At 42.5% G+C, this 25,613-nt stretch overlaps 1 protein-coding gene across 7 annotated transcripts in view; it reads left to right on the top strand.

The window, feature by feature from the left end:
• Positions 1-8,065, top strand: part of STOX2 (storkhead box 2) — a 192,134-nt gene extending 184,069 nt beyond the window's left edge. For 5 of the 7 annotated variants that reach the window (XM_045552433.1, XM_045552434.1, XM_045552439.1 and 2 more), the window contains one exon: positions 480-6,912. In XM_045552433.1, the coding sequence (XP_045408389.1) occupies positions 480-675 (196 nt within the window). In that variant the 3' untranslated portion in view covers positions 676-6,912. Of the gene's footprint in view, positions 1-479; positions 6,913-7,697 lie in introns of those variants that run through there. The other 2 variants (XM_045552437.1, XM_045552436.1) reach the window with 2 other exon arrangements.
• The last annotated feature ends 17,548 nt before the right edge of the window (positions 8,066-25,613 follow it).

Below are 25,613 nucleotides of genomic sequence, written 5' to 3'. Positions count from 1 at the left end.
CTTACTCTGAGTCCACCGAAGTCCAACTCTGCTAATCCAGAATGAAAATGAATCATTAGGGTAAAATTATTGAGTTTATTCAGGAGCAGTCAAGCCAATGAATTTCCAGCCCAAAGTGAAGTCATTACTTAGGCATATTTATGAGTATTCATTTTTCAAACGAATGCAATAGCCATTACCTCAAATTCGAAGTCATTTCCTTGAATGTGAAAAGCAGGGGGAGACGTTTCCAAGCATATTTAGCTGTTTCAAAACCCTTTATTCACTTAGTGAGCTGACGATGATAGCATGTCTGTGGAAGCTTCTGGAGCCCACGTTGGAGGCGCATATGTGCATAATCAGTCGAGATGTGTATTGATATGACATTATGACCCAACAGAGGAAATCCATTAACGACATCATTTGCTCTTCCTCTGGGGCTCGATATATAATTATTTATGTTCACAACAAAACAAAACAAACCCTCTTTACTCTTTTAGTACTCGGGAGAGCCTGGCTTCCAACACGTCAAGCATTGTTGAAAGTAACCGCCGTCAGAACCCTGCACTGAGCCCGGCCCATGGCGGAGCTGCTCCAGCCTTCAACTTCCGAGCAAGCACGGACCCCCCGACAAACGAAGCTGAGAAATTACAGAAACCTTCCAACTGCTTGCAAGCTTCTGTGACTAGTGTGTGATCGTCATTCTGCCTCAGACCTTCTGTCTCATTCGATACAGCAAAGTTTACGACACTGGGACTGATGTTTACATCTTTGGAAAGACAAGCATCTCAACCACAGTTTTTGTGTTTACTTAAACTGTGCTGCTAAGTAGGCTAGGGCAAAAAAGAAAAAAAAAAAAAAACAACAAAAATCTTTATTTCAAAGTATTGCTTTTCACATTTTTGGCTCTGTAGCAACTGAATAGCAGTAGGGGTGATATGTATACTTTTGCTTCACTAATTGTATCTGAGCACACATAGGAAAGTCTAGACACTGTAAGTGTAATATGCATTTTCAATGTCATACAGTTGCCAATTCCATTTTAAAATGCCACAGATGCGTGTTGCTCCCAGTCTGTGGCTAAATGATGCCGCAGAACTGATCCTTGACACTTCCAAAAAAAAAAAAAAAACTACACAAAAAACTAAGCCACCACAAAATGTCAGATGCAAGGGTCTACCTTGAGCGAAACCAATGCCAAACTGACTAGAAGGGACCCCAGCCCTTTGTGTGTGAGTTGTTTATGCACCAGTCATTTTTCACTGTGAGTTTCGTGACCTGTTCCGCAAGAGCCCATGGAAGTGTGTGAGAAGGGGTCGTGATGGAAATACTGGGAGTGTTTGCTGTCAGAATTTTGTTTTCAAGTGTAACAGATGCTTGTCTGATTTTTAACCTTCCATAATCACAAACAGGAATATAGGCCTATGAATCTGAAGTGGACAAAGGAAGGGAATTCCAATTCTGGCTGGGGCACAGCACTAAGTGATGGAAGAGGTAATGTGGACTTTTAAAAGGTGTTAATCAAATATCGAAGGAAGGTAATTTCCTCCTTGTGATACTTATGGTGATCCTATCTTACTATAATAGATACAATAATTAGTTTGTTTAAAAGCAAAATGTTCTTTGTGATACAAATGAAGAGTATGGCCTGAGGATGTTATTCTTTCTAATGGAAGGACATAAATCTATTTTATGTAGTTTTAAATAGAATGCCTAAATTAGGCTGTGGGAGATAATTTTTAGTGGTTATAGGAAAGAGCAAATTTAGGGAGAGTTGAACTTCAGGCCTTTTATTCCTGGGAAGATATCTATAGAGAAAACTTTTAAAATAATTTTTGATTAGAAATATACATGTGCCCATGTAATGAAAAACAGAATGTGCTCATTCTGCTATAATCATAATTTGTACTCCCCTAAAATTTATGAAAATAACAATTATGCATACATGAACTATGCCAGAGTAATGTTTACAGATACTTTGTAACCAATTTCAGGAGGCATTTTTAGGTGGATGTATAGTTATTCGCCCAACTTATTTCAAAATGGTTTGTTAACCTTTTTGCTTTGGTTTACAATTCATGTCGAATACAAAGACTCAGACTCAGCAGCGAAGGGATTACAACTAATTCAGCTTCAATCTTATGGGAAAGACACGTTTCAAAGTTCCCTTGTTTTATTTTCCGAGAACAATGGAATAGATCTGTAGATGACGGAAGTTAAGTGGTCTGACATGAAGTTTTTTTTTAGGTTAGCGGTATGTGCTATTTGGAGCCATATACCATAAAAAATATATATATATCCAAAAATAAATCTAAAATATTTTCACCTCAGATTTCAGTAACTGGCATAAAATTTGTTAGACACTTCTGGTTCTGTATTAGGCTTAATCCCTAGCCATCTGTTTAAAGAATGCAGTCATATACATAGTTGGACTAATTCTTGAAACATTTGAATACTCCCTCATGCTTTTTCTGTTATTTGAAAGTTGCATTGGGCCAAACTGGACTTTCTTTTTTGTGCTTATTACAGTGAAACTTCCAGCACGTTTCTGAGTAAACTCCCACACCATTGAAATGTGTAAGCCAGTTGGCTTTTGCACTCAGGCCTTGCTTCCCCCAAGGCATGCCTGGGCTGATCAGAAATGCTTTGTTTGTCTCATTGCTTCAATATGTCCAGAACAACGATGGTGTATCTGATAGACTGCATAGTCTGTTTCCTTGGGGAGCTGTATACCATACGGTGACTAAGTTTTTCTCTCAATTCATTTTTTCCGAAAACCTACTCTCAAATTTTTATCATACTATCAGTTCATAAATAATGTAACCATTGAAACAATACATCAGCCTCTAGTTGATCCTCTGCAAGTAGCCATTGAAATAATCAAATGCTGTGTGAACAGGAATGGAAAGCATTACCTTTAAGAGAAGCTTTAAGATAGGAATTTATTGATATTTACAAAAAATAGGTTTACAGAAGACATTATTCAAATAAAATGTGTACACTCTTTGCCTGATGCTATGGGGTACATGATTTAGAAAACAAACAGACAAACAAAAAACTCCCATAGACCAGCAGCCATTAGCATAGAAGTGATGGACTTTAAGGATGGTACCTGTAAGCAGACGTTCCACCTAGAGAGATTCCCATTTGTGTCTCGTGAGGATTCCTGAGCGGGGGAGGCGCGGCGGCGGGAAGCCCGTTACCAGTGTGACCCAAGGTGGTTCTCACCAAGACAGTGAGGTTCTCAGTGCCCAAACCCTGGGGCCCTCCCCAAGCTTCGCCAATCTCCTTTTCCTCCAGCAAATGCATGGCTTTGTGTTCCATGCCTGCTTATCCAGTCTTAGAGTTTATCAACTGAAAGGTTTACAAAACTGAATCCGGTTGAATCTCTGTGTAGCGTTCAACTTTAAAGGGTCAACACATCTGTCGGCATTTTGCACACTTATGTATTATTATGATACAGCATATTACTTTATGGTAATTTTATTTTTACATATAACTACCTCCATAAATTTGATGAAATGGCAGCAGTGTGTTAAAAGTGTATTGTTCAGAAAAGCAGAGTTTAAAACTTTCTGAAACGTTAGGCCATGGCGTTCTGTGTGTGTGTGTCGGTGATTGCCCGTGTGGACTCATGACTTTCCCATTGCCGTGGCTTGCTCTTGCTGCATTTGGCTTTCAGATGTCATCCTGTCTTCTCCTCTCTTCCCCACAAAAGAGCACTTGATTTTGTTATGAATGAACAGAAGTTCAAAAATTCTTGTGTCCCCCTTGCCCATCCCTGCTAAAAGTTCTCTGGCGAAGAGCCAATTGGTAAATACGATGTAGCAAGCTATTTACTCCTATGGAAGTCTGATTGGAATTCTAGGTTTTCGGTAACAGAAGACACATGAGAAATGTGGACTGCCAACCTTGAAGCACTTTGGGCCTCTCTGCCTTCGCTCGCATGCTACCGTATCGAGCCCAGACTTCACTTTAATTAAAAGAGCTGTGCTGTGAATCCCACAACTTCTGTTAAATAATTTGTATTCCATTATATATATTTTTGCACATCTCAGGGGACCATAATGAGCATCTGGGGGGGAGGGGTGCCATCAAATAGAGAGAACAAATAGAAGAGGTGGAAAGGAACTAGCTGGGTAAAAATAACAAAGTTCTGCTTCTCTGATGTTGTGACGCTCAAGTTCAGGAAGCATACATTGAAAGTTAATCTGGACTAACAACGATCTGAACACCAGCTGTTCCAAAATCTCTCTTTTTCATAACCCAACCAGCATTTCTAAAATGTAAATTTAAATTATATCGCAGTCACCCTGGGGAGAAGAAACCTGTTGAGTGGAGGCGGAAGCACTGTTCCTTTTTTTAGGTTGGCACAGCTTTGTAAAATTCGACCCAGGATAAACCACTTACCCCCAAGTGTACTTGAAAATAAAGTTTTTAGCTTAAATTGTAGGCATATCACTCACCATACACTAGGGATCATTTTTTGAAAGTCTTGCCATTTATAACATGGGCAGTATTCGGAGCTTGATTTAAAAACCCCAACAACCAGTGATGACTTTGCATAGTTCATTTTGGGATCTCAAAGTGCTTCCAAAGCATTCGGATTCACAAACAATTAACAAAGCAAGTCCTACTTGTGATATCCATACTTGAAAAGAATAAACAGAAGGAGTGACTTACGATTACCTAGAAACACAGTGGCAGCTATCAATGACCTATTTTCTATCTGTTTGGTAGATCATGAGAAATCACTAAATACAATGCTATTTTTCTGATGTGTGCTAAATAAAGTCAAAGAAAACAAATACAACTTTACACCTTTGTCCATGTTCATTCAAAAATTTCAGGGTGTTTGGAATTTTACACCTTAGCACACCTTACTGGTATCGATTTATGAAGTGGGAGGTTAATAAATCTGCCCAAATGCCATTGCAGTCAGAGGCAGACCTGGACATACACCCTGTTTACAGTTTCCTATTGGGTTTCTATAATTCCTGTGCTAAAATACCATCTTTCAGGAACATGACTGCTCCTGGCAGTGGAAGGTGCTGAAACAGAAATTTTAATTAAAAACTTTATCAAGTACTCTCCACAGTGCTCCTGAGCACAATAGAAATTCACTAGAATATATTGAGTCCTACTCAGGAGGATCTAGATTTCTGAGGGAGCTGATCCAGTTCTAAGTCTTCTCAAATCGGGAGACATAAGGTCCTTGGCAGGGATCTTCTGCCTTGCACAGACCAGTCACAGAGCCCACTAGCAGTGGGCAGTCAGACTCCAGTGGGCCCACGCAGGAGGGACCACTTCTCCCCGCTGCCCCCAGGACTGTCCTGCCCATTGTCAAGGTCGTCCAGGACTCTTCTGCTACTGAGTGACTCTCCTGCACATGTTTAGGGCCTGGGGAAGCTATAACACAGGAAAAATGAATGGAAAAAACATGGAAAACCTTGTTTTGCTTTGGGTTAGTAAAATACGGGCAGGAAAGAGATTACTATCCATCTGAGCTTTGCCAAGTGAGATAAAAGAATCAGCTGTCACCCCGTCCCTCTCCCAGAAGGTTTTATAGTAATAAGGATACATCCAATATTTTCCCCCATAGAGTTTTATTTAGGAGACATTTCATAAGTTACATGAGTGAAAAAAATTCATGATTAGGTTTCCGTGTGTGTTTCAAACAGACATCGGCACCTCCCTGATCGAGTCAATCTCTGCCTCTCCTGCAGCATCCCAGAAAGAGATTCCCAGTGACGGCTCCCCTAACACGTGTCTTTACTGTTGTTCTATGACTTACAGGTGATGATCTACAAGATTTAGAATTCTGCAAGGCTCAAAGGGGACTAAACTTTCTTATGATTGTATATTATCAGTAACAGGGCTTTGATTGCTAATTGTTGGCTTTAAATGTGAACACACACACAGCCTGTGCCAACAAGAGAAAGATGTTTCCAAATAAGGCAGGGATGATTCTGGAAGGTTGGAAGTGTAAGATGAGAGGCGTGGCTGGTCCATGTACAGCTGCCTACCTCCCTGTCCAAAGGCTGACCTTGGTACCCCCGTGCCCTTGCTCCCACCAAAAAGAGGTACCAAATCTGAGACTTGAGATCTCTTCCAACATCAGTGCTCTGCAGTTCCAGGAAATCAATCATGAAGTACACACTCAGCAGCACCTCCCCTTCCTTTCCTGCAAGGCCCTCCGTCCCGTTCCCCCGCCCAGATACCGGCACACTTTCCACATTGGAAGGGCAGAACACTGCAGCATTGTGCACACGTGCTGGGTTAGGAATAGGGCTGCCCTCGAGTCACCTTCATGTAAGTATTGACAGCTACAAATTCAAGTCCTTAGAGCAGTTGACATAGATACTACGTTCTAGAAAAGAATTAAATTTAAACATCAAGTTTAAAGGGATCATAATTCTGCAGGTATCTTTCTCTGAGTGACTGAATGTGACTATTGCATTAGGGTAAATGAATTAAGAAGTGCAAGTGGGATTTACTGTATGTTAGAAAGGAGTTTTGCAGCCAAGACTGCCTTGAATAAAATGTGTTTGCACTGAAAAAAAAAAAAATTTAAATTACTTGGTCTCTGGTTGCTGTAAAGGTCATCCAAGATGGATGTTCTGTTTATATTGTATAGTATTTCATATGAAATAATTACAGTTCATGAAATGTCTTCCCTAATGTTACTGATTTATAACAGCACATTTGTAACATGGTTTTTATCGTGTCAGTGTACCATATTGTAAATGATGATTACTTGTCATGCTTAGTATAATAACTTAAAAGGAAAAAAAGGACAGGGATTTTTGTAAGTCTATATTTGAAAGTCCCTCCATATGGTAATATTGTGTTCATGTTGTTTATGTAGTGTTGTGTGAAATATCCATTTTGGATTGTGTTACTTTTTAAGATATTAAATAACATTTGGTTATATGTCTAAGTGGATTTTCTTTGGTACTTGAGAGAAACCATTTTAGGTGAGGTCAATTTGTTTCTGTCTTCAGTTAATACGATTTCATAACAAATTTTTATTGCACAATCTTTATTATTGGAGCTTCTGAGTTAAACCAACTGAAAATGGAAGTTTCTGATCAAAATTCTTTTTCCAGCACTGTTGAAAAAAAAATCACATTTTTAGCTAACTGTTTGAATTTAAAACAGTGACAGTTAGAGATGCATATAGTTTTCGGTATGAAATTATAAAGTAATGTGGTTAATTCAGGGGTTTCCTTTTCATTAGCGCTCATATCACAGCTTTTGTCCCCAAGTGAATGTGATGCTCTCCCCAGCAAACTCCAGGAGGCTGTTCACATATTCCAGTGAATCATCTGTACAGGTTTGGAATGCCTCCATGTTTCAATGCCTTCAGAACCTATTATACATTCTTTTGATTCTCTTCACTGTGGCAAATCTTTGTCCTTGGAGAATAGACTTCATTTTCTTCAAACCAAAGTGATTTGCTGTCAAGTTAATGATTAAGCTAGGAAACTGCATTTTTAGTCAAAAGCAATATGGAGCCATAAAGTTGAGCCCGATTTTCTCGTGAAAGCAATACCCAGAGCAGACTTCCGAAAATTGTTTTTAAAATGATGACAGTGTCTTTTGGATAAGTGTCTGGAGACCCCAAGGTGATTACTTTGAAGAACACGTCTTGTTTTGGTTGTACATGTTTGTCTATATATTTTAAACTCTCTCAATACCGACGTTTCCTTTTTCAGGCATGAAGTTAGGACGAACAACGATACTGGGAGCATATGTGAGTTTTACTCTAGAACCCAAAGCCGTTGTGGTTGAGGGATGGTAATTGCATGTCCGTCTCAGAAGGATCCATTGAACTAGACGTGTGGCGGGAACACGGGACTTAAGAAGACGGAAAGCAGGATTCCGACTCCTGGGAGAGAATGGTCACAGTTCATAAAAATCTTGTCTTTCCGAAGGAGATGGTTTTCACTTACTTTCAAGTATTTAGAGTGGTGGGTTCCCCCTCCTCCCCTTCATAAAAAAGATCCAAGCAGTGTACTCAATCCTTGTTTCCTATCCCGTTGGCAGCTGTGATATCAAGAACCACTGAATAATAAAAAGAAGTTATGCACCTGACTTTAATAATTTCTTTAACTGTAAGATCTTATCCCTACTGTGGGAATACTTGGATTTAGGGATATTCTCTCTCTTCAGGCTCAGTGGCTCCAGATTTTTCCTGTCAAGCAAACAGTTAATCCTGTGTGTGATGAATATAACCACACAGCACATTGCTCCCCACAGGAATTTCAAGAAAAATCGAGGCCCCTGTACTCAAGAGAGGCTGAGTAGAGTTTTTTGGTGAATCTGCTTATAAGAATGGCACTGGAAGTATGATGGAGGGAGATACAATGTGTTAGGTAAGAGAAGTGAGGACAGAGAAGTTAGTTTGGAATCTAAAGGGCAAAAACAAATTACTCACGTTCAGTAAAGAGCAAATTCTTTCCTTCTCGGTCAGATGTAGGACTTTGGGGCTGGTGTCTATCGCCCAGATGGAATGAATGTCCTATGTCCTGAGCTGGCATGTGCTTATCTGGGTAACCACTTAGGTGGGTTATTTAAGCAGCTTCCAAATCCCATCAAATAAATTTCTCCTAGGTCACCTTCTTTCACGTTCCCTTTGTTTCTCTTCTTTTATTGTAAAGTTCCATGCATTATTTTTCTTTTCTATTACCTTGGGTTTATCTTACTTTCCTTCAAGGATTTTTGTTTGTTTGTTGTTATGCTCTTAATACTTGGACTCATTCTTGATCTCAGTTATTGATAACCACAATTGATCGCTGGCATTTTAAATTTCATGTTTCTGTTGTCTTGCCCTCCTTGGGTCCACGGATCGCTGCAATCTTGTTTCCACTCACCTGTGCGCTAAGATCCTTTTATACTCCAAGGCTTCTGTGGACATCTGTCACCAGCTGATTCATTAGAGGCCTGATAAGTAACTGGTAACTTGTGTGACTTCCGTGTGACTCCCTTTTAAGGATGGGTTGAGAATTTATCTTGGGAAATTATTTTGGAACCTTCTTACATGTGTGCTTCAAGCCAGTGCCTGGCGTTCTTTACTCTATGCCGTGTTGTGGGAGCAGCTTCCCCCCTGCAAGGCACCTCCTGTAAAGCTGGCAACACCTCAGTGGCTCTGGCATTTAGGGATCAGGACGTCTGTCTGACACAGAGCAGCTTCACATTGTTCATCATTGTTGCTAAGGTAAGTGTGACAAATAACTAACAAATCTCAAATGGATTGGAGAAGACAGTTTTTTGCCCCTCTTTTGTCCTTCATATATTATTTGAAGGCAGTTCATGAGAAGATATCTGTGTTGAACATCAAAGGATCAATATTCAGATTGGGAAAGTTTCAAGATCCTCTGGGATAGAGCGATGACCTCGGAAACAGAAGATGTCATTTCCACAGTTATTTCCCTTCTGTGTCTTCTTCTGTCTTTAAAGGGGGCCTAATTAGGTGGGTGAGGGGGCTCCAGATGGCCCCATAAGAAGTCAGACAAATGAGCATAACACACGATATCTTTTACATAAATTGACTTTTGCGCTAGCCAATTGGTAGAAGGACCAATACTTTAGAGAGACTTTCCTAGGAATTTCAGCAGCCAGCATGTTTCATAGAGAATTTTTGACAGTAAAGCACTTCCGTTGCATTTTAAAAGCAAACCTTTTATAACATTTTAGATGTACAGAATTATTGCGAAGATAGGACTAAGAGTTCTTGTGTACTCTACATCCACTTTCCTCTATTACTAACGTCTTACATTGGTCATAATTAATGAACCAATACTGATACATTATTATTAACTAAAGTCCACATTTTCCTGAGGTTTAAGTTTGTCCGTACTGTCATTCTGTTCAAGGAGCCCATCCAGGGTACCATATTGCATTTAGTTGTCCTATCTACTTAGTCTCCGGGATCTGAGACGGTTTCTTAAACTTTCTTTGTTTTTGATGACCTTGCAGCTTTGAGGAGAGCCGGTCAGGCATTTTGTGCCATGTCCCTCAGTTTGAGTGTGTCTCATGCTTTGCTCACGATTAGGCTGGAGTTACGTGTTTTAGGGAGCAGGACCACAGAGACAAAATGCTGCTCTCATGATATGATATCAAGAGGACATGCTAGTGACCATGACTTCCAGCAGGGTGGCTTCCAGCAGGGTTCTGGAAGCGTTGAGGACTGTGGTGTGGTTGGGTGCTTCTCACCTAAGGAGTTGGGGGAGGTGCTCTCTAGCTGCTGCTCCCCTTTTGCCTCTATGTGTCTTCCTTGTCACCAAAGAAAACCAGAAACTAAGCTGTGGCCTTTGAAATGTCAAGAAGTTGTTAAAAGATTGGAAGCTGACCAGGAAGCTTCCGGCACCTTCTATCACAAGTGCACATGCTGCAGAGCCCCCCACCCTTTGCTCTTGGCCGGGACTCTGAGGAGCAGTCGTGTCTCTACACAGCACTCCTTGACCTGTGCGTGTGCTGCAGCAGGTGGGGGGCAGTTGCAAGGGGTGGAGAAGCCACCGCGCCACAGGCCAGGAGCAGCCAAGCCCTGCCCCGCAGCACGCAGGCCCTTAATGCCCGAGGCTGTGCGCTCCACAGGGCTGCAGACAGGGACGGGACAGTCCTCCCCAAAGCGGGTGGAGTATTTATGACACGGTCACAATGTGTTTCCTTTTAACCATATCTTAAAATCTAAAGACATCTGACTATTGTTTATGCAAACTTTCCATAAAAGTATAACAAAAAATTTATTTTCTCTCTCTTGATTTAAGTTTTCTCCCTGCCTCCTGCATTTGGCCACATGTTTTTCTTTGTTTCTTGTCATTTCTTCCCCCAACCTCTTGCTCTTTCTCTTTTTGCATCTGTGGGATTTTGCCTGCAGCTAATTTTTCATTTTAATTGTTCTCATTCTTCTCCCCACTGCCCCACGCTTCTAAAACAAGTCCTTGAATTTGGTTTCTTGATAACCTCTTTCTTATCTTCCTGAGGTAGTTTCCCCAACTATTACTAACTCATTTTGAAGCCCTAATGTGGCTATTTTTAAAGCTTAACCAGGCAGGTCTACTGCGAATGAACTGCGTGCTATTACTCCCAAATACTCAGGTTAGTTTAAAAAAAAAAAAAAAAAAAGCCAGCATCTCTGCTTGAAGTCTTGCTCTGGTTGGCATGATACCAGAAATCTCCCAAAGCTCTTATTTATCTGAGGGGTTGAGAATTGGAGTAGCCAGAGGGATTGCTAGAACGAAGTTATTCCTGTAGCACCAGGATTCAGACACAACTGGGGCTGGGCTGCAGTCAGGGTGAACTGAATGGCCACAAGGTCAAGTTCCCACCGGGAGATGTGACCTTACGGGTAAATTGCACAGGGCTTCCTGATCCACACTTGAAAGTCTTGCCTCTATGAGAATACACCTCCTTTAATTTTAGTTGTCTGCATGTTCCAGTTTTTCTACAATAAGCATATGTTATTTTAAAGTCAGAAAACTGTTTATGGGAAAATAAAATCTTTAAGCATACAATAAACAAAAGAAAGCTCATAAATTGCGATCTGTATGCATTCTCTTTTGACGCTCGAGCTCAGCAGCCTTCTGGTGAGCTAAGTCCTTCTCTCTCCACAGCATCCTCTGGACACTTTGCTCACCTCCAACTGAGGCTGAATTTTGAAGCTTACAGATTTCTCGTGAGTATAAAGAGCCTTATTAATTTTTTTCAAGTTGCAAATGGATGTGTGTCCTGCTACCCAGAGCAAAAACGCTCTGCTGGTGTCTGTAAAGCACAGTCCAGAATTCCTTTATATGAGGTAGGATTAAGGGGGCGGGGACAGAACTAAAGATTGTGTCATTTCTTCCTTTAGGCACAGAGTAAAAGCCAACAGTAAGGAAGACAAGTGGATCGTTCGTAGCCATATAAGCTGGGGCTAGATTTGTTCTCCTTACTCCTTACTTCAGAGCTTAAACATTCTTCCCAAATGGTTTGTCGCAGCCAACTCACTTCCCCTCAGAATCAAGTGAGAAGCTGCAGACACTTCGTACAGACCCAGAAATCTAGTGCTTGTCAATTAATGTTGTGCTTAATTAATCCTTACTATAATTTGTAAAAAATATATCTCAATCACAGACTTTAAAAGTATCACCCCCAAGAAGCAGTGCACTTTGTATGTGGGATGCATTTTCTTAAAATTTAGGGTCTTCCTGTTGCAGACTAGGTTTTTACAAAGCTAGATGAATACTAGATGAATAAATGTGGTTTAAATTTGATATTACCTTGAATGCTGCTTTTCCAAAATTCTGAAATTAATAATACACATTTGAGGAAGGAACCCAAGTCAATAGAAAGACATGTGTAGGCATACACAAGTATGCCTACAAGACACAATGGCTATTTTAATGGATATAATGGGTATTTTAAGTAGCAAATATTCAGTGCTCTCCTCCTGACGGTGGGGCATCCTGGCAGGTTCTAGGGACACAAAGTAAAAGACATGATCATTGCCTTCTAGGGGATTCAGAGGGAAGGTCACCCCAACACATGGAAAAGCAGCGGTGCAACTGGGCTCCGAAATGCTCCGGATACCATGGGAACACGCACCTGCTGGAAGCATGTCCAGGTTCCAGAACTGTCCCACCTGCTCACCAACTGTGGGAATTGGCAGCCAACACCACTCATCTGACTTCCAAGGCTCAGGGTTACGGCCTGTTACCAAAACGGGGATGGATCCTGCCTTCCCTCCCTCACAGTGACTTCTGTGAGGATCAAGTGAAAGCCAGGAAAGCTGTACATACCAGGTAAGGTACAAAATCGCTATTGTGCATGTTCAGGGGACACAGAGCTCACTTTGTGCTGTCACAGCAGGGGTATTCTTACAGACAATTGGGATCTAAGCTGGGCCTTTAAGGAGGGGTGAGATATTGGTAAGGACGGAGAGGTCTGAAGAGTATTCCAGGCATAGATAAGACGGCTTAAGAGCAGGAGCAGCAAAGATAACGTTTGCAAGACAGGATATAAAAGGACTCCTCTTCCTCCAGACACAATGTTCTGCATTGTAAATGCTGTGTGTATATTTATAGGGGGAGGGGGATTAATGTCACAAATAATTTTTCCAACACAATTTTGCTACAGAACGTTAAAAATGAGCATTGGAATGTGACACATTGGAAGGTTGTCACATGTGAGTGCTTTGTGCCTTGTCTGCGGATGGGCCACCCCCTCACCCCCAGCTTCCAATCACTGCCTTAAGTCTGAGTTTTAGTGGGAAGCCCTTGTCTTGACGTGTCGCCCTCCAACCATCGTAATGCTCCTGTGCTCTTTACTTTTCCCCGTGGGCGTGTCACGTGTCCCCAGTTGGTGGATGACATCCTTGAAGTTGGGAATGTTTTTCAGTGACGTCATCTCACAGAGCCTGACAGAGTGGCTGGCTCCAGGTTGGTGTTGTTGGTCTGATGCTGACAAACTTTCTTCCTCCTTAATGTCAACACGGTCACTAATCCTGCAGTCAGATCTACTTGCAGTTCCACTGATGGGTTTCAGGGGATCACGTGTAGAGTAATGTACTTGCACTTGGGTAGAGAAAAAGCCAAATATATTTTTAAGACTTCTAAAACACCACAGTCATGAATTTTACATGCCAGGATCTTACTATATTTTGTTTGATTTGATATGGTTAAGTAGCAATGTTAGATTCTGAACCCAAAACCACACATATCTGATTTTTCTCTTACTATTTTGGCTCTGCCTTCTAAGGTCCTCTGCCCACCCCTTGAATTGTGGCTGTGCCTTGAGTATCTTAGGGCCTCTTTCCTCTTGTCCCTGGCACGCTTGCTTTAATTTTCATGTCAGAGACTTGGCATCTTAATCTCCAGCCCAAACTTCCTCCCTGAGTTTCAGATTGGGCATCTCCATTTCTTCAAAACCAACATTTCCAGCTAAGCTTTCATCTTTCCCATCAGAACGTGATCCTCCTTTCTGTGTCCCTGTCTCTCTGAAGGGTCTCCGAGTGCCACCCAGTTACAGCCCACGTGGAATCCAGCACCAGGCTGCCTTCCTCTACCCCAAAATAGCTCTTGAGCCAGTCCACCTACCTCCAGCTCCACCATCCCCAGGCTGGTTCAGCTCACCCTGAAAACTCACCTGAGTTATCTCAGTGGCCTGTTTATTGATGTCCTGCCTCCTGTTTTTACCACACTGTAGCTGGAGGCATCTTTCTAAAATACAGCTCTAATTATATCTCTCTCCTGCTTAAATCCTTTCAATGGGCAAAATTAGGTAAATTGGATCCACCTCTTTCCTAGGGCTTGTCAGGCCCCCCTGGCCCGGCCCCCACCTGTCTCTCTGCCTCTCTCCCACGGCTGGCCTTCTGGTGCTTCCGCCGGCACCTCGGCTCAGGGTCTTTGGTGCTTCCAGGTCATTTCAAAGACCAGTATGTGACCTGGAACAGCCTTGCCCACTCTCATCGTCCCCATCAGGGCACCCATTCGCTATTCAATCTTTAGGTGTCATTGACCTGGGCTCCAGCTTGCAGAGCCTGGAGACAGGGCTCTTGTAGGCGCCCTTGTCCCTTACAGCTCAGAGTTGGGGATTTCCTGTCACAGCTCAGGGTCCCAGGACACAGATACTGCGACAAAGATTTATGCAGGAGGAAATGCTCTTGGGATCAGTTCCCGTGGAGAAGACAAGGGAAAGAAACAGGGCTGGCCGAGGAGAGGGTGGGCTGTGTCAGCACCCTTCTGCTGAAGACCACCAGGAGAACACCTGAAGTTTAGCTGAATTTATTACTCATTGCGGCAAAGGAGAACACACACCCTGGGCAGCCCTCGGGTGTCTCAGTAAAATATTGTTAGAAGGAACCTCTTCCAGGATTTATATTTCCTGAGTGATCTGGGAGAAGATCTAAGGCTCACTTTAGATAGGATGCTTGCAGAAATTGGAAGCACTTCTGTGATTGGATATCTTGATATATTTTATAGGGAGAAGAGAATAGAACAAGGAAAAAGTTGTAATTGGTTTAAAAAAAAAAGTAGCAGTCACTCGTTTTAGCCAAGAAAGGGTTGGGAGGGAGAATTTGTTATCTTTTTGTGTAACACAGTGACCTTGTTTCTGCCTGTGTTTAGACAAAATTATGAAGTCTTGCTTTGTTTCATGTTCATCATGGTCTCAGCATACCCTGAATTGAGGCTGGTATTCTGTGAAGTTGTTTATGTCCAATGGGAGAGTAAGGTGGCTGGCCAGCTTCTGAATACCAGGAGCTGCTTTGTTTTTCCTTCCCAGCCGTGGTGCAGACTCATCAAAGCCCTCAGCTGACCCCTGAGGGAGCTCCCAAACTGGGGCAATCCTGCAGAAGTATTCCACCCCCCCACCCCCCACCCCCGCAGGCGAGGGAGTCAGACCTTCCTACCCTCTCCATCTGTCAATCACTGGAAGCAGGCTGCCCTGGGAAGGAAGGACTTCCTTGGACAAGGTGGCTCTTCTGAGCCCAGGCAGTTCCTGAAGAGGGTGAGAGCTGAGAGCTGTCGGACAGCAACATGCCCAGGGGTCAGGTCCTTCATTCCAGAGGGCTTGGGGGACGTCTGAGCCACCACTCCACCTCTTGACCTTTCTGTGTTCTCTCTTTGACAATGAACTCTGCAAAAGACCAGTTACAGAGCCTCTCTTGATCTTCATGGTACCCTCAAAGCCTAACACAATACCTGGCCCTTAGTTGGTTCTCCATTAATATTTGCTAAATAAGTTAATGAGCTGCGTGTCATGTGGTCTCGATATTCCACTTGACTCAGTGTTTTACTTCTAGCCTTTGGGTGAATCCTTTTCTCTCCAGTTGGCAGCTGATTTCCTGTGGACTGTTAGCACATCGTCCAGAATGTCTAGAGCGGTAGTTCTCATCAGTGGATTGGGGGTGGCATGACTCTGTTACTGGAGAATCTTTCTCCAGGTGTACATGGTTGGCCTCCAAGGAGACCCTCATTCTCTCAAGACTCTGACTCAGTATGTGCAGGGTGGGGCCCAGGCATGCATATCTAGAAAAAGCTCCCTAACACTGAGCCTGTTTCCTCTACTCCCCGCCCCTTCCCTCAAAAAGAAGTAGCTTGAAGTTCGGTGGTGATTTCTGAAAATGGTCTGCAGGAATCAGAGGACACTTTTCACGTTTTTTTCCACGTCCTCAGACATAGTTCAAAAAAGCCGAACGTGAAGTTGTGTCCTTGCCAAGCTGGGAGGTCTCAGATTAAAGACAATTCTGTGGAGACATTCTGTACAGCAACTAACATTTTCCAAGGACCTGAAATCCTTCTTTTAAAAAAAATTCCTTCCTACAATTACAAGAAACCTATTTAAACTGACAATTTCATCCTTGGGTAATTGTAGAGACTCCCTGGAGATGTCAAGGTTTGTACTACACAGGAATAACTTGCTGGCCCATGGCACCAACACAGACCCCTGGAATGGCGGCTTTTGGATTCAATGTCACGCACACCCTTTGCAATAGGCCTTCTGTAGGGAAAGGAAGCCATACCCAAGCACACCCCCTGGGCAAATGCGGGGAGCAGGGAAATGTATCTCCAACCAGTATTCTGTTCTCTGCCCATGAGCCCTGTCTGTTGTGTGCCGGAGCAAAGCCGGTAAGTATCTCAAAATGTTCTCCTTTCCAGGGTATTCCTATTATAAAAGAATCTTTGGTAGGAGGGTGCTCGTGAACATGACCTTCCACATAGTTGCACAATGGTCCATTTATGTGTCTGTCTGCCCCATTAGTGTGGAACAAACTTTGTGAGGAGCGGGGCGGTGCCTTGCTCATCTTTGTACTTTCTGTGCCGACCCAGGCAGAGCGTTTACTGAATAACTGAATGAACGAATGAATGAATGGATTCACGTGTGCCTGAGAGCAGCACAGGGATTGTAGGCACTGGGGGTAGGGTGACCTGCGGCAAAATCACAGACCCATATAGTTGCCTGGCCCTGATTTTATTTTCACATTTGAATGGTTAAATGAACAGCCTATGAAATAGACGTACGTTCTTTCAAGAAGCATTTCTGAACCATTTTTCAAGAAGCAGAATCTCATGGCTGTGGTACTGGTATACTTTGTGGGAGGGCATTCTTAAATCCCTAGGGTATTTCTAAGGAGGCATTATTATTGGTATTTTTTAAGCAAAATAATTGATTGAACAGTATTTGAGATAGAATATATTTGTGTACTTGAAAAATAACTTGAATAAAATTAAAATTTTGATAATATCAGGCTTATAATATAGTCAGCCCTCCGTATCTTTCAGTTCCACATCCACAGACTCAACCAAGTGTGAACTGAGAATATTTAGAAAGAAAACCAAAACAACAGTACAACAATAAAAAATAATACAAATTAAAAAATATAACACCTATTTACCTAATATTATGTTGTATCAGATGTTCTGAGTAATTTAGAGATGAAATAAAGTATATGTGAGGATGTGCGTAGGTTATGTGCAAATACTGTACTAGGTTATGTCAAGGACTTGAGCATCCAGATTTTGGCATCTGTGGGGTTCCTGGAAGCAGTCCCCCTCAGACACCAAGGAATGACTGTTCAGATGTATCCTGAAATGTCTCTAGCTTTGTCTTTGAACCCCTGACCCTTTGTGCCACCTTACCTCTGAATTCTGCATGGCCTGAGAGATTCCAAAACCCAGACATAGGTTTTGGAATATGCATATATGTTTCCCAATATACAAGCAATACAGGAGCAGCATTAGACAAACAGGGGAAGTAAACAGGGAGCTGTTCGTTGGGGGGAAACAGATAAACATTCGAGATATCTGGTCTGTTTGTTAAAACTCACTGATATTAACATTTATTATTATTTTTATTAAAAATGAATATATGTTTATTATAGGAAGTCTGAAAATTACAGGGAAGCAGAAAAGAAGCAAATGAATTAACACATTATTATTTCAACCAAAGATGATCACAAGTAATATTTTGATATGCTGTATTTTCTTTGAACAATTTTGCATATTTTTTGACCAAAACCAGGACCATACAGTCCAAAATATTTTGTAACCTGCTTTTTCCCCATAGTTATCCTTAATATTTCTCATGATTTTAAATCTTCTTCCACATTACTCCAAATGGCTGCATAGTGGTCCCTTCCTTAAATCATTTTCCTTCTGTTTCTCATTGTTGGATATTTCTTTAAACATTTTCCTGATGGGAATCTTTAGGCTACAACAAACTTCTTGAAGAAACCTGGACAAGTCCTGGAATTGGAATTTCTATGTCAAAAGCTATAGGCATGTTTAAGGCTTTTGTAATATATTGTCAAATTACCGTTCATGACTTGTTTTGTCTAGTTATTATAAAACTTATTTTCCACCATAGCTAAAGGTCACAGTTGGAACTTTTGCAGCTGTATCCATTCCTCTATTACTCACATTCAAGGGTTGGATTTGGTGTATAATCTGCAAAATTATTCTGCCTGTTGATTGAGTCTTTCCCAGATAAGGTGTCACGTCTCCTAATTAAGTTTCAATAAAACAGGATTATGATAAAGGATTTCTTTAACATTTGGATCTCTAAAAGTACACCGTAGGAAACTGAATTAGTCATTTCTAATCAGAAATATTTTGAGAGAAAGTAACTTCTAATAACTTTTTCACCTGGATGGCCAAGAACAGCATATTCAAATTCAAAATTGTTTCTATTTTTTTTGTTCTCAGGTATTTGAGCATCATGCAAGTCTGATTTGGTCTCCAGCTTGGTAGAGAAACATTTGCAGTACAGCCCAGATACTTTCATCCTGTTTGTATGAAAAGCATCTCTAATTCCCATGAAGATCCAACCTCTCGTATAAGGTATTTTTCATTTTAACCCCAAGTGAAAGCTGCATGGAAACTACTTCGCTGTATTCTTCTCTGTTGGTAACAGTAGATTCCCAAGATGCAACAGGCTTTCAGATTTATTATTCTTCCAAAATGAAGAAACTCAAGGATACGAAAACCTGAAAGAGCTTTTTATTTGACATCTTTCTTTCAAGGTAACAGTTCTGCTGCAGTTTTCATAATATACACCAGCTTATTAGCAATAGCTTTGAGTGAAAATGTGGTTATCAAAGAAAAGGTAATATATAATGAAGAGCAGCAGGTCCCAAACACAAACTATTCATAAATAGCTTCCCCCCTCCTCTCAAAAAGACCCTCTATTCTCTGGTTATAACAGTCAGCAGAAAATTCAAACCCCATAGGATGATAAATAGTTTAAAACATATTTCTCCCCAATGTTTTAAATGTTGTCTTGTAATGCAGTGCACTTTCACTGAACCAGAAATTGTCTGTAATAAAAGAATATTGGGGAGAAATGTTTAGATTCTCATTGAATTCTAGAACTTAGAAGGAATGTTCTGGTTTCACTGTTAAAGGTTAATAGCTGAGTATATGTCATAGGCTGCAATAAAATGAGAATTTTTAGTCTCTTGCCCCCAATAAACAGTCACAATTTTTAACACATAAAAGCTGGAGACCTTTTTCCCTAATTTAAAATAACAGCCAAATGAATTTCTTGGCAATAAGCAAATGACTGCTTTTAAAAAATCCTATAAATATTTCATTTTTTAAGTCATCAAAAAGAAAAAAAAATCACTTCTTTCAGCTGTCTTTTGACACAAAACCATCTTTTCTGTATACACAGTGAACAAATATTGTTCTTGGTGATTATACTGATGTCTTTTCTGACTGTTAATCATCTGTTTATACATGATATTGGCCATTCCCTCAAGGGGAACTCCAGCTCCCCTTCCTTATAAAAGGAAATCAAGACATCACAGAAATAATTTTAGAATTTCCCCAAGACCTGTTGAGACTGAGGTGAATTCTAAACGATCAGACCGTGGTAGTAAGTTCATTGTCAGTTCTAGGCTGTGATTTTCTACTTGAAGAACTTGGTTCCACCAGAGGTTAATTGACTGTCTGTCTTTCCTATAGGGGACTCTTCAGACTATCAGCAATCGTCAATATCTATTTTGGTTGTAAGTGGCTTGATGGAGTCTAGCTGATGCAACCTTGTTCTTACCCTAGCTGAATAATGGCTCAAAAGTCCTTGAAATTTCATCTATTCGTTGCAGTATGTGCTCAAAACAAAGAGAGTGAGCTTGTTTTTCACAGTCTGAATCGTCCTAGAACAGACGGGGCTTGTGTTTATCGGGATGGGCAGAGTCCTGAGGACTCCCACCTTGACGGTGCAATGAAAACTTTCCCTCCGATCTCTAATTCTCTCATCTGGCACGATAAATTAGAAAAGCCTGCTGTTCCCTTTGGTAGGCTTATAGAGTGCCCCCATGTTAGATTAATATCCCGAAATCATCTCTTCTCTGGTGTAGCAGAAGGCACATGATGAGTCCCAGATGTTTCTTCAAGGCTGTCATTCCCAGACATAATAGATTACATCAGGGAAACCAACGGCAAGGGCTTGAGCGCTTTCTTCCTCTCCCCCCTCTCTCTCCTCACCCGCCCCCCTCTGTCTCTGTCTCTTTCTCCCATCTTTTTCTTTCTTTCTAAAGGATACTGAGGGTTTGAAGGTTGACTAATAACCTCCCTTTATGGAAAAACTTGCCCCACATTTCAGTAACTACAAATTGGTGCTAAAAGACTTTTGGTTGGTTGGAAATACCCCAGATGTTGCAAACTTGGACATCCCAGGGGAATGCGGGGGGCACTGCGGCAGGAGTGGCACCTCGGACAGGGGCCTGCTGGTCACCTCTGGCCTGCCTCCTGCAATTCCACTTGGGAGACAAGAGCTGTGGTTAGTTGCTTCCTACCTGCTTTCTTCCTCCTTGCCTTAAAATCGTAGGGAAAGCTAACAGAGCTCCCTAGAAAATTCCTGAAAGTCTCCAGCTGTCCTAGGGAAAGTGACCTTAGTAATAATTGAACCTCCCTTATTTCTCCAGTACTGTGCTAGGCACTTTTCATAGATTAGGGATAATGACCTTCAAGATGAATTCATCACCATGATTTCATAGATGAGGGGCCTAAGATTCATGAGAGCACACGGTCCCTACTCATGGTGCAGAGCGACAAGACGGTGAGCCCAGCGACAGATCCAAATCCGACTCGGAGGCATGTGTGCAGGGGCATGCTGGTAGCAAGTGCTTCCACCACGGTTGACTTCGGGCTATCACCATGACCTCTTCCCAACGTGGGGGAAGAACATGGATGGGAAAGAGAGAAGCCGTGGGTCTTCCTGTAGCTATGGAGTTTAGGACACGCTTTTTTAACTGCAGCGCTGTCTCTTTTAGTGCTCTTGGGCCTTAATCCACCTGGGCCATGCTGGAGTTGATCTTTCTCAAATTATTTCCCAAGTAAAAGTTGAGAACAGACGGCTTTTGCTCGAGTAGGCTGGCCTTGGCACTCAAGACTGTGAGCACCACCTCCCTGTTCTGAGCCTTCCCCTCTACCTGCACGAGTATCAGGGGCACCTGGAGAGCGATATCACGGTCGGGCTGTGGACATGTTCATTATGGCCCTTTGTGAGCCTGGCCTGGCACGCTACATACCGAAGAGAGTGGAATCATAATCTTTGTAGCTGGTTCAGTCATATAAATAGAATGCGTGAGCTGCGGGCCGGGTGTGGGAGCCGAGGCCGCCGTCCGAGCACCTCCTGTTGAGGCCGTGGTGGCAGTTAGATACCCAAGTGCCAAACCAGCAGGTAGAGCGTACAGGGCAGAGTCTGGCAGAGAAGTGTAGGCTAGAAATGTCAGTTATATCTGTGAATGTGTGTCTGTCTTAATTTATTTAATTTACAGCTGGGTATAGTTTTATCATAATTGTCAAGAACATCCAGGAGTTCTTAATAAAGTGAGAACCTTTAACCACACATTGTTTTAAGTAAATATTTGTGAATTCGAAATTTCACAAACATATTTACATAATATAATGTATAGATGCCATGGACTGAATTGTGTCCCTCCTCCAAAATGTATACATTGCTGTCCTAACACCCTGTCCCTCAGAATGGGGCTGTATTTGGAGATAGGGCCTTTAGGGAGGTAATTAAGGTAAAATGAGGTTATATGGGTGGCCCTAATCCCATAGGACTGGTGTCCTTAGAAGAGGCGATTAGGACACAGACACACGCAGGGAGAAGACGTCCATCCATCCACAAGCCAGGAAGAGAGGCCTCGGGGAACGTCAACCCTGGGATTTGGACTTCCGGCTCCAGAGCTGTGCGGAAATAAATTCCTGTTGTTTAAGGCACCCAGTCTGTGGCACTGTGTGATGGGGGCCCAACCCAACGAGTATGATAGATACATAATTGCACCTGCATTCATGTCAATTATGTAGTTTTACTTTGGTATTTTGAGGGCAGTTAGTTTTCCCTTTAACCTCTCAGCATTTTGTGAGCACTGGGATACACTCGGCCCAGGCCCTGAGCCAGCAGCTGAAATGACACTGAGGGTTGGACAAAGCTATCGAAGGCGCCAACAGAAGGCTTGGAAGTTGGACTTCCCTCACGTGAGGATGGAATGTCCTGTTTTTCAATGTGCCTCTGTAGTGATGATACCTTTGTGTTTTCTTTATTTTCCCGTTCTGCCTTTTCCTTCTTCCTGTCTGAGCATAGCCTTTCAGAGAGAGTGCTGGGAAACGTTGACTTTTTAACTCCACTCCTTTCAGCATCAGGGTTTATCAGTGTATTTATCTTACCAAAGATTAGCAAAGTCACTGTAATTTAATATAGCTCATTACCCCGAATCTGGTGTGTACTCTGCATCCATTTAAATTTGTTAGAGGGCAAGATATTGTTCAAACAGTTGTCAGGAGATTTGACTTAGTGTAGTTGCAGGGCTGGCAGCCGGGGAGGCAGCAAGTTTCTGCCTGTTAATTACTGGCAGGTAAACAGACGAGTCACCTGGTAATGTGCTAAATCCCTTGGTGCCACCAGGGTTGTAGAGTGATGAAAGAGAATCTGGTCAGCTGAGATCCGGGCCCCACATTGGCCTTTCACGGATCTGCGGGCCCAGAACACTGGCCCCCAACTGCTGGTGACATCAGATATTCTTTCAATAGAGGATAAAACATTCTCATTCACAGAGAGAAGGCTTAGAATGGAAACAGCTGGGGGGGGGGGAGCACTGACCAATAGGATCTCAGCTCCCTGCGGGACGGAGTGAGGCACACCTGCAGCCTCCAAAGCATCCCCTGGAGCCTGGTACCGGCACACCTTTAATACACTTTCGCTGAGTAAATAGGTACGTGGTTTTTTTTTGTTTATTTGTTGTTTGTTTGTTTGTTTTTCCTTAGGAGCAAGTTTTGCAAGGAAGTAGAGGGCAAGAGCCTGGTATGTAAAAATCACCACTTTCCTATTAAAACAAAATCTGGAACCAAGAATCAGCATGCCAAATCCAGAGTCAAGGGTTAAGAAGCAGGAAGAGAAAGAACCTCTTTGCTGAGAGAGTCAGCTGAGCTCTGTTCCCAGGGTTTCAACTTCTGCGAGGCTTCTTCTACCTCATTTGGCTCTGCTGTCGTTCCTGGGCCCAGAGTTGTGCTGAACACACTTGAGGGTTCTTGCTCAAGCCTGGACGCCGTTGTCGTCACATCCTCTTTCAGGTAGCCAGGACGGGGCCCTTCAAACACTGCTGTAAGAGGTGGGGCAGGTGGAAAATAAAGCACAACCTGTGTGAGCATTAAACAGCCCTGCTGTCACAGGCTCGGCTAACTACCCTCCAGCTCCACAGACCCGACACAGACAAGATCACCGTCTGGGTTCTCGATTCTGGTCTTGGCTCATCCTTGGAAGGCATGCTCATGCAAGGTCAAGGCCAGAGAACCAGAGTCTCCTTCTCTGTCCTATCTGGGGCTCTTCCTCCAAATTCCAGGTTCAAATTTGAGAAGGGGGCTTCTTGTCCTGGTGACTGACCTCTCCCAAGTGACTTTCTCCAGTTGAGGCACCCCCCATTCGCAGGGAGGGGCCCTGAGCCCAGCACAGGAGGTACACAGCTGTACCACAGGACCAGAATGGCAGCGTACGACAAGAGGTGCATGTCACATACACCCATAACAGGGTTATCCTCGACAATTCCAGGTATCACATGCAGACCACAACAAATTTGGAGGCAGAGAGGAAAGAAACATCATGCAAAAATCTCAGGTGGAGAAAGCTGGGGTGACCCAAGAAACTAAAGGTTGCCTCCTTTGCAGTTCTGCCCCAGGCATCCTGCGGATTTGTGATCACTGAGCTGCTGACCTGAGGACGGAAACTGAGCGGCTGTGTCTTTAAAGTGGTCACAGGCAGCTCGAAAACAAGCAACAACCCCGTTTTAATGGTTTTTCCTTAGCACCCCAAGCTCTGTGTGTCCCCGTAGCTGAGTCAGGTTCCCCTCCTGGGAAGGGAAGCGCCCTCCCTGGCGAGCAGGTGGGTCGGGTTCTGTGTTTCCTTGTTGGGATTGCTGGTGCACACTCTCCAGAGCAAGGCCGGCCTTGCACACCTGCTCCTTCAGTCTGTTTGTGAGCTTTGCTGGGCCTTTGTGGCTCTGTCATTGGCTCACGGATGCCAAGTGGTCTCATGTTCTAATGCTCCTGCTGCCAGCTTCCCCAGCAGCCGCGCACCCGCCTTGCTGATGGGCCCGAACTTGCCATTGTCCAAACACGAGCTACTGAACTGAAAGCTCAACTTTATGATCTAATGCACGGGGTGTGTTTTTTTTTCTTTTTTCTCAGAAAACTTATCTGATTTTGGCCAGGTTTTAGTTTGTCATTATGCTTGCTTGTAATGTTCTTATATTAATTTTCCTTCTCACTCCCTTAGCTTTGGTTTACATCAGTCATGCCCTGTTCACAAATACCTTCGTTATTCATATTCTCAATGCTAATATTTCAAATAGATATGGGCAGTTTTTTTTTTTTTGAAATGTGTTGGAGATTTTCACTTGACCAAGAGAAAATATCTTCCTGTAATTTGTAAGATATAAAAAATGCTTCTCTGTTTTTTTTTTGTTTTTTTGTTTTTTTTCGTTTTTTAAAGGATGACCTGGGATACACTTGAGGCTTCTGGAGGGATTGAGAATGTCTTCAGATAGATCCCGGTTACTTACAGTCTGGCACTTTTATCTTTTGCTACTTCCTTGTCTCAGTTTTATTCTGTGTGGGAAAAAATGTCAACATGGCATCAAGCAGAAAGTTGACTTTAATGCAAAACATTAGAGGTGACCGCTTTGTTCTTTACCAAAACGTAGGGGGAGACGGGAGATCCGGAATTTAAACTTTTCTCCTTTTTCTCCATTGAAATAGCAGCTCTTCTGTGGAAACAGTTCCATACCGAAGATTCTTCTTAATCACACATGTCTTTTAATCTCTGTGACTTTTATGCTAAATAAAGCAAAAGTCTTTGACTTTCAGTTCAGATTCTAAATGAGGAAACCATGTACTTGGTCCCTCTGTGGGCCTTTTTGCGATTTTTAAACTTTTTTTCCTCCCAAATTATGAATGTTCCTCGGTGAGTCTTGACAATAATTTCTAAATTAGCTCTGTCTGAACTTGTGTTTGATAATCTTAGGTATTTAATTGTACGTGTCACACATGCCTAGCATTTCCAGTTCAGGTGTCAGATTAAGAAAGACAGTTTGACATCCTCATTGTGCAGGTCATTTTAGTCATTTTCCGTGCTAGGAACAAGGTGAT

This window comes from Lemur catta, chromosome 5 (genome assembly GCF_020740605.2).
Source record: "Lemur catta isolate mLemCat1 chromosome 5, mLemCat1.pri, whole genome shotgun sequence".
NCBI lineage: Eukaryota > Metazoa > Chordata > Mammalia > Primates > Lemuridae > Lemur > Lemur catta.
Note: the sequence above shows the minus strand (reverse complement) of the source record. Positions and strands in the feature narration are given on the sequence as shown.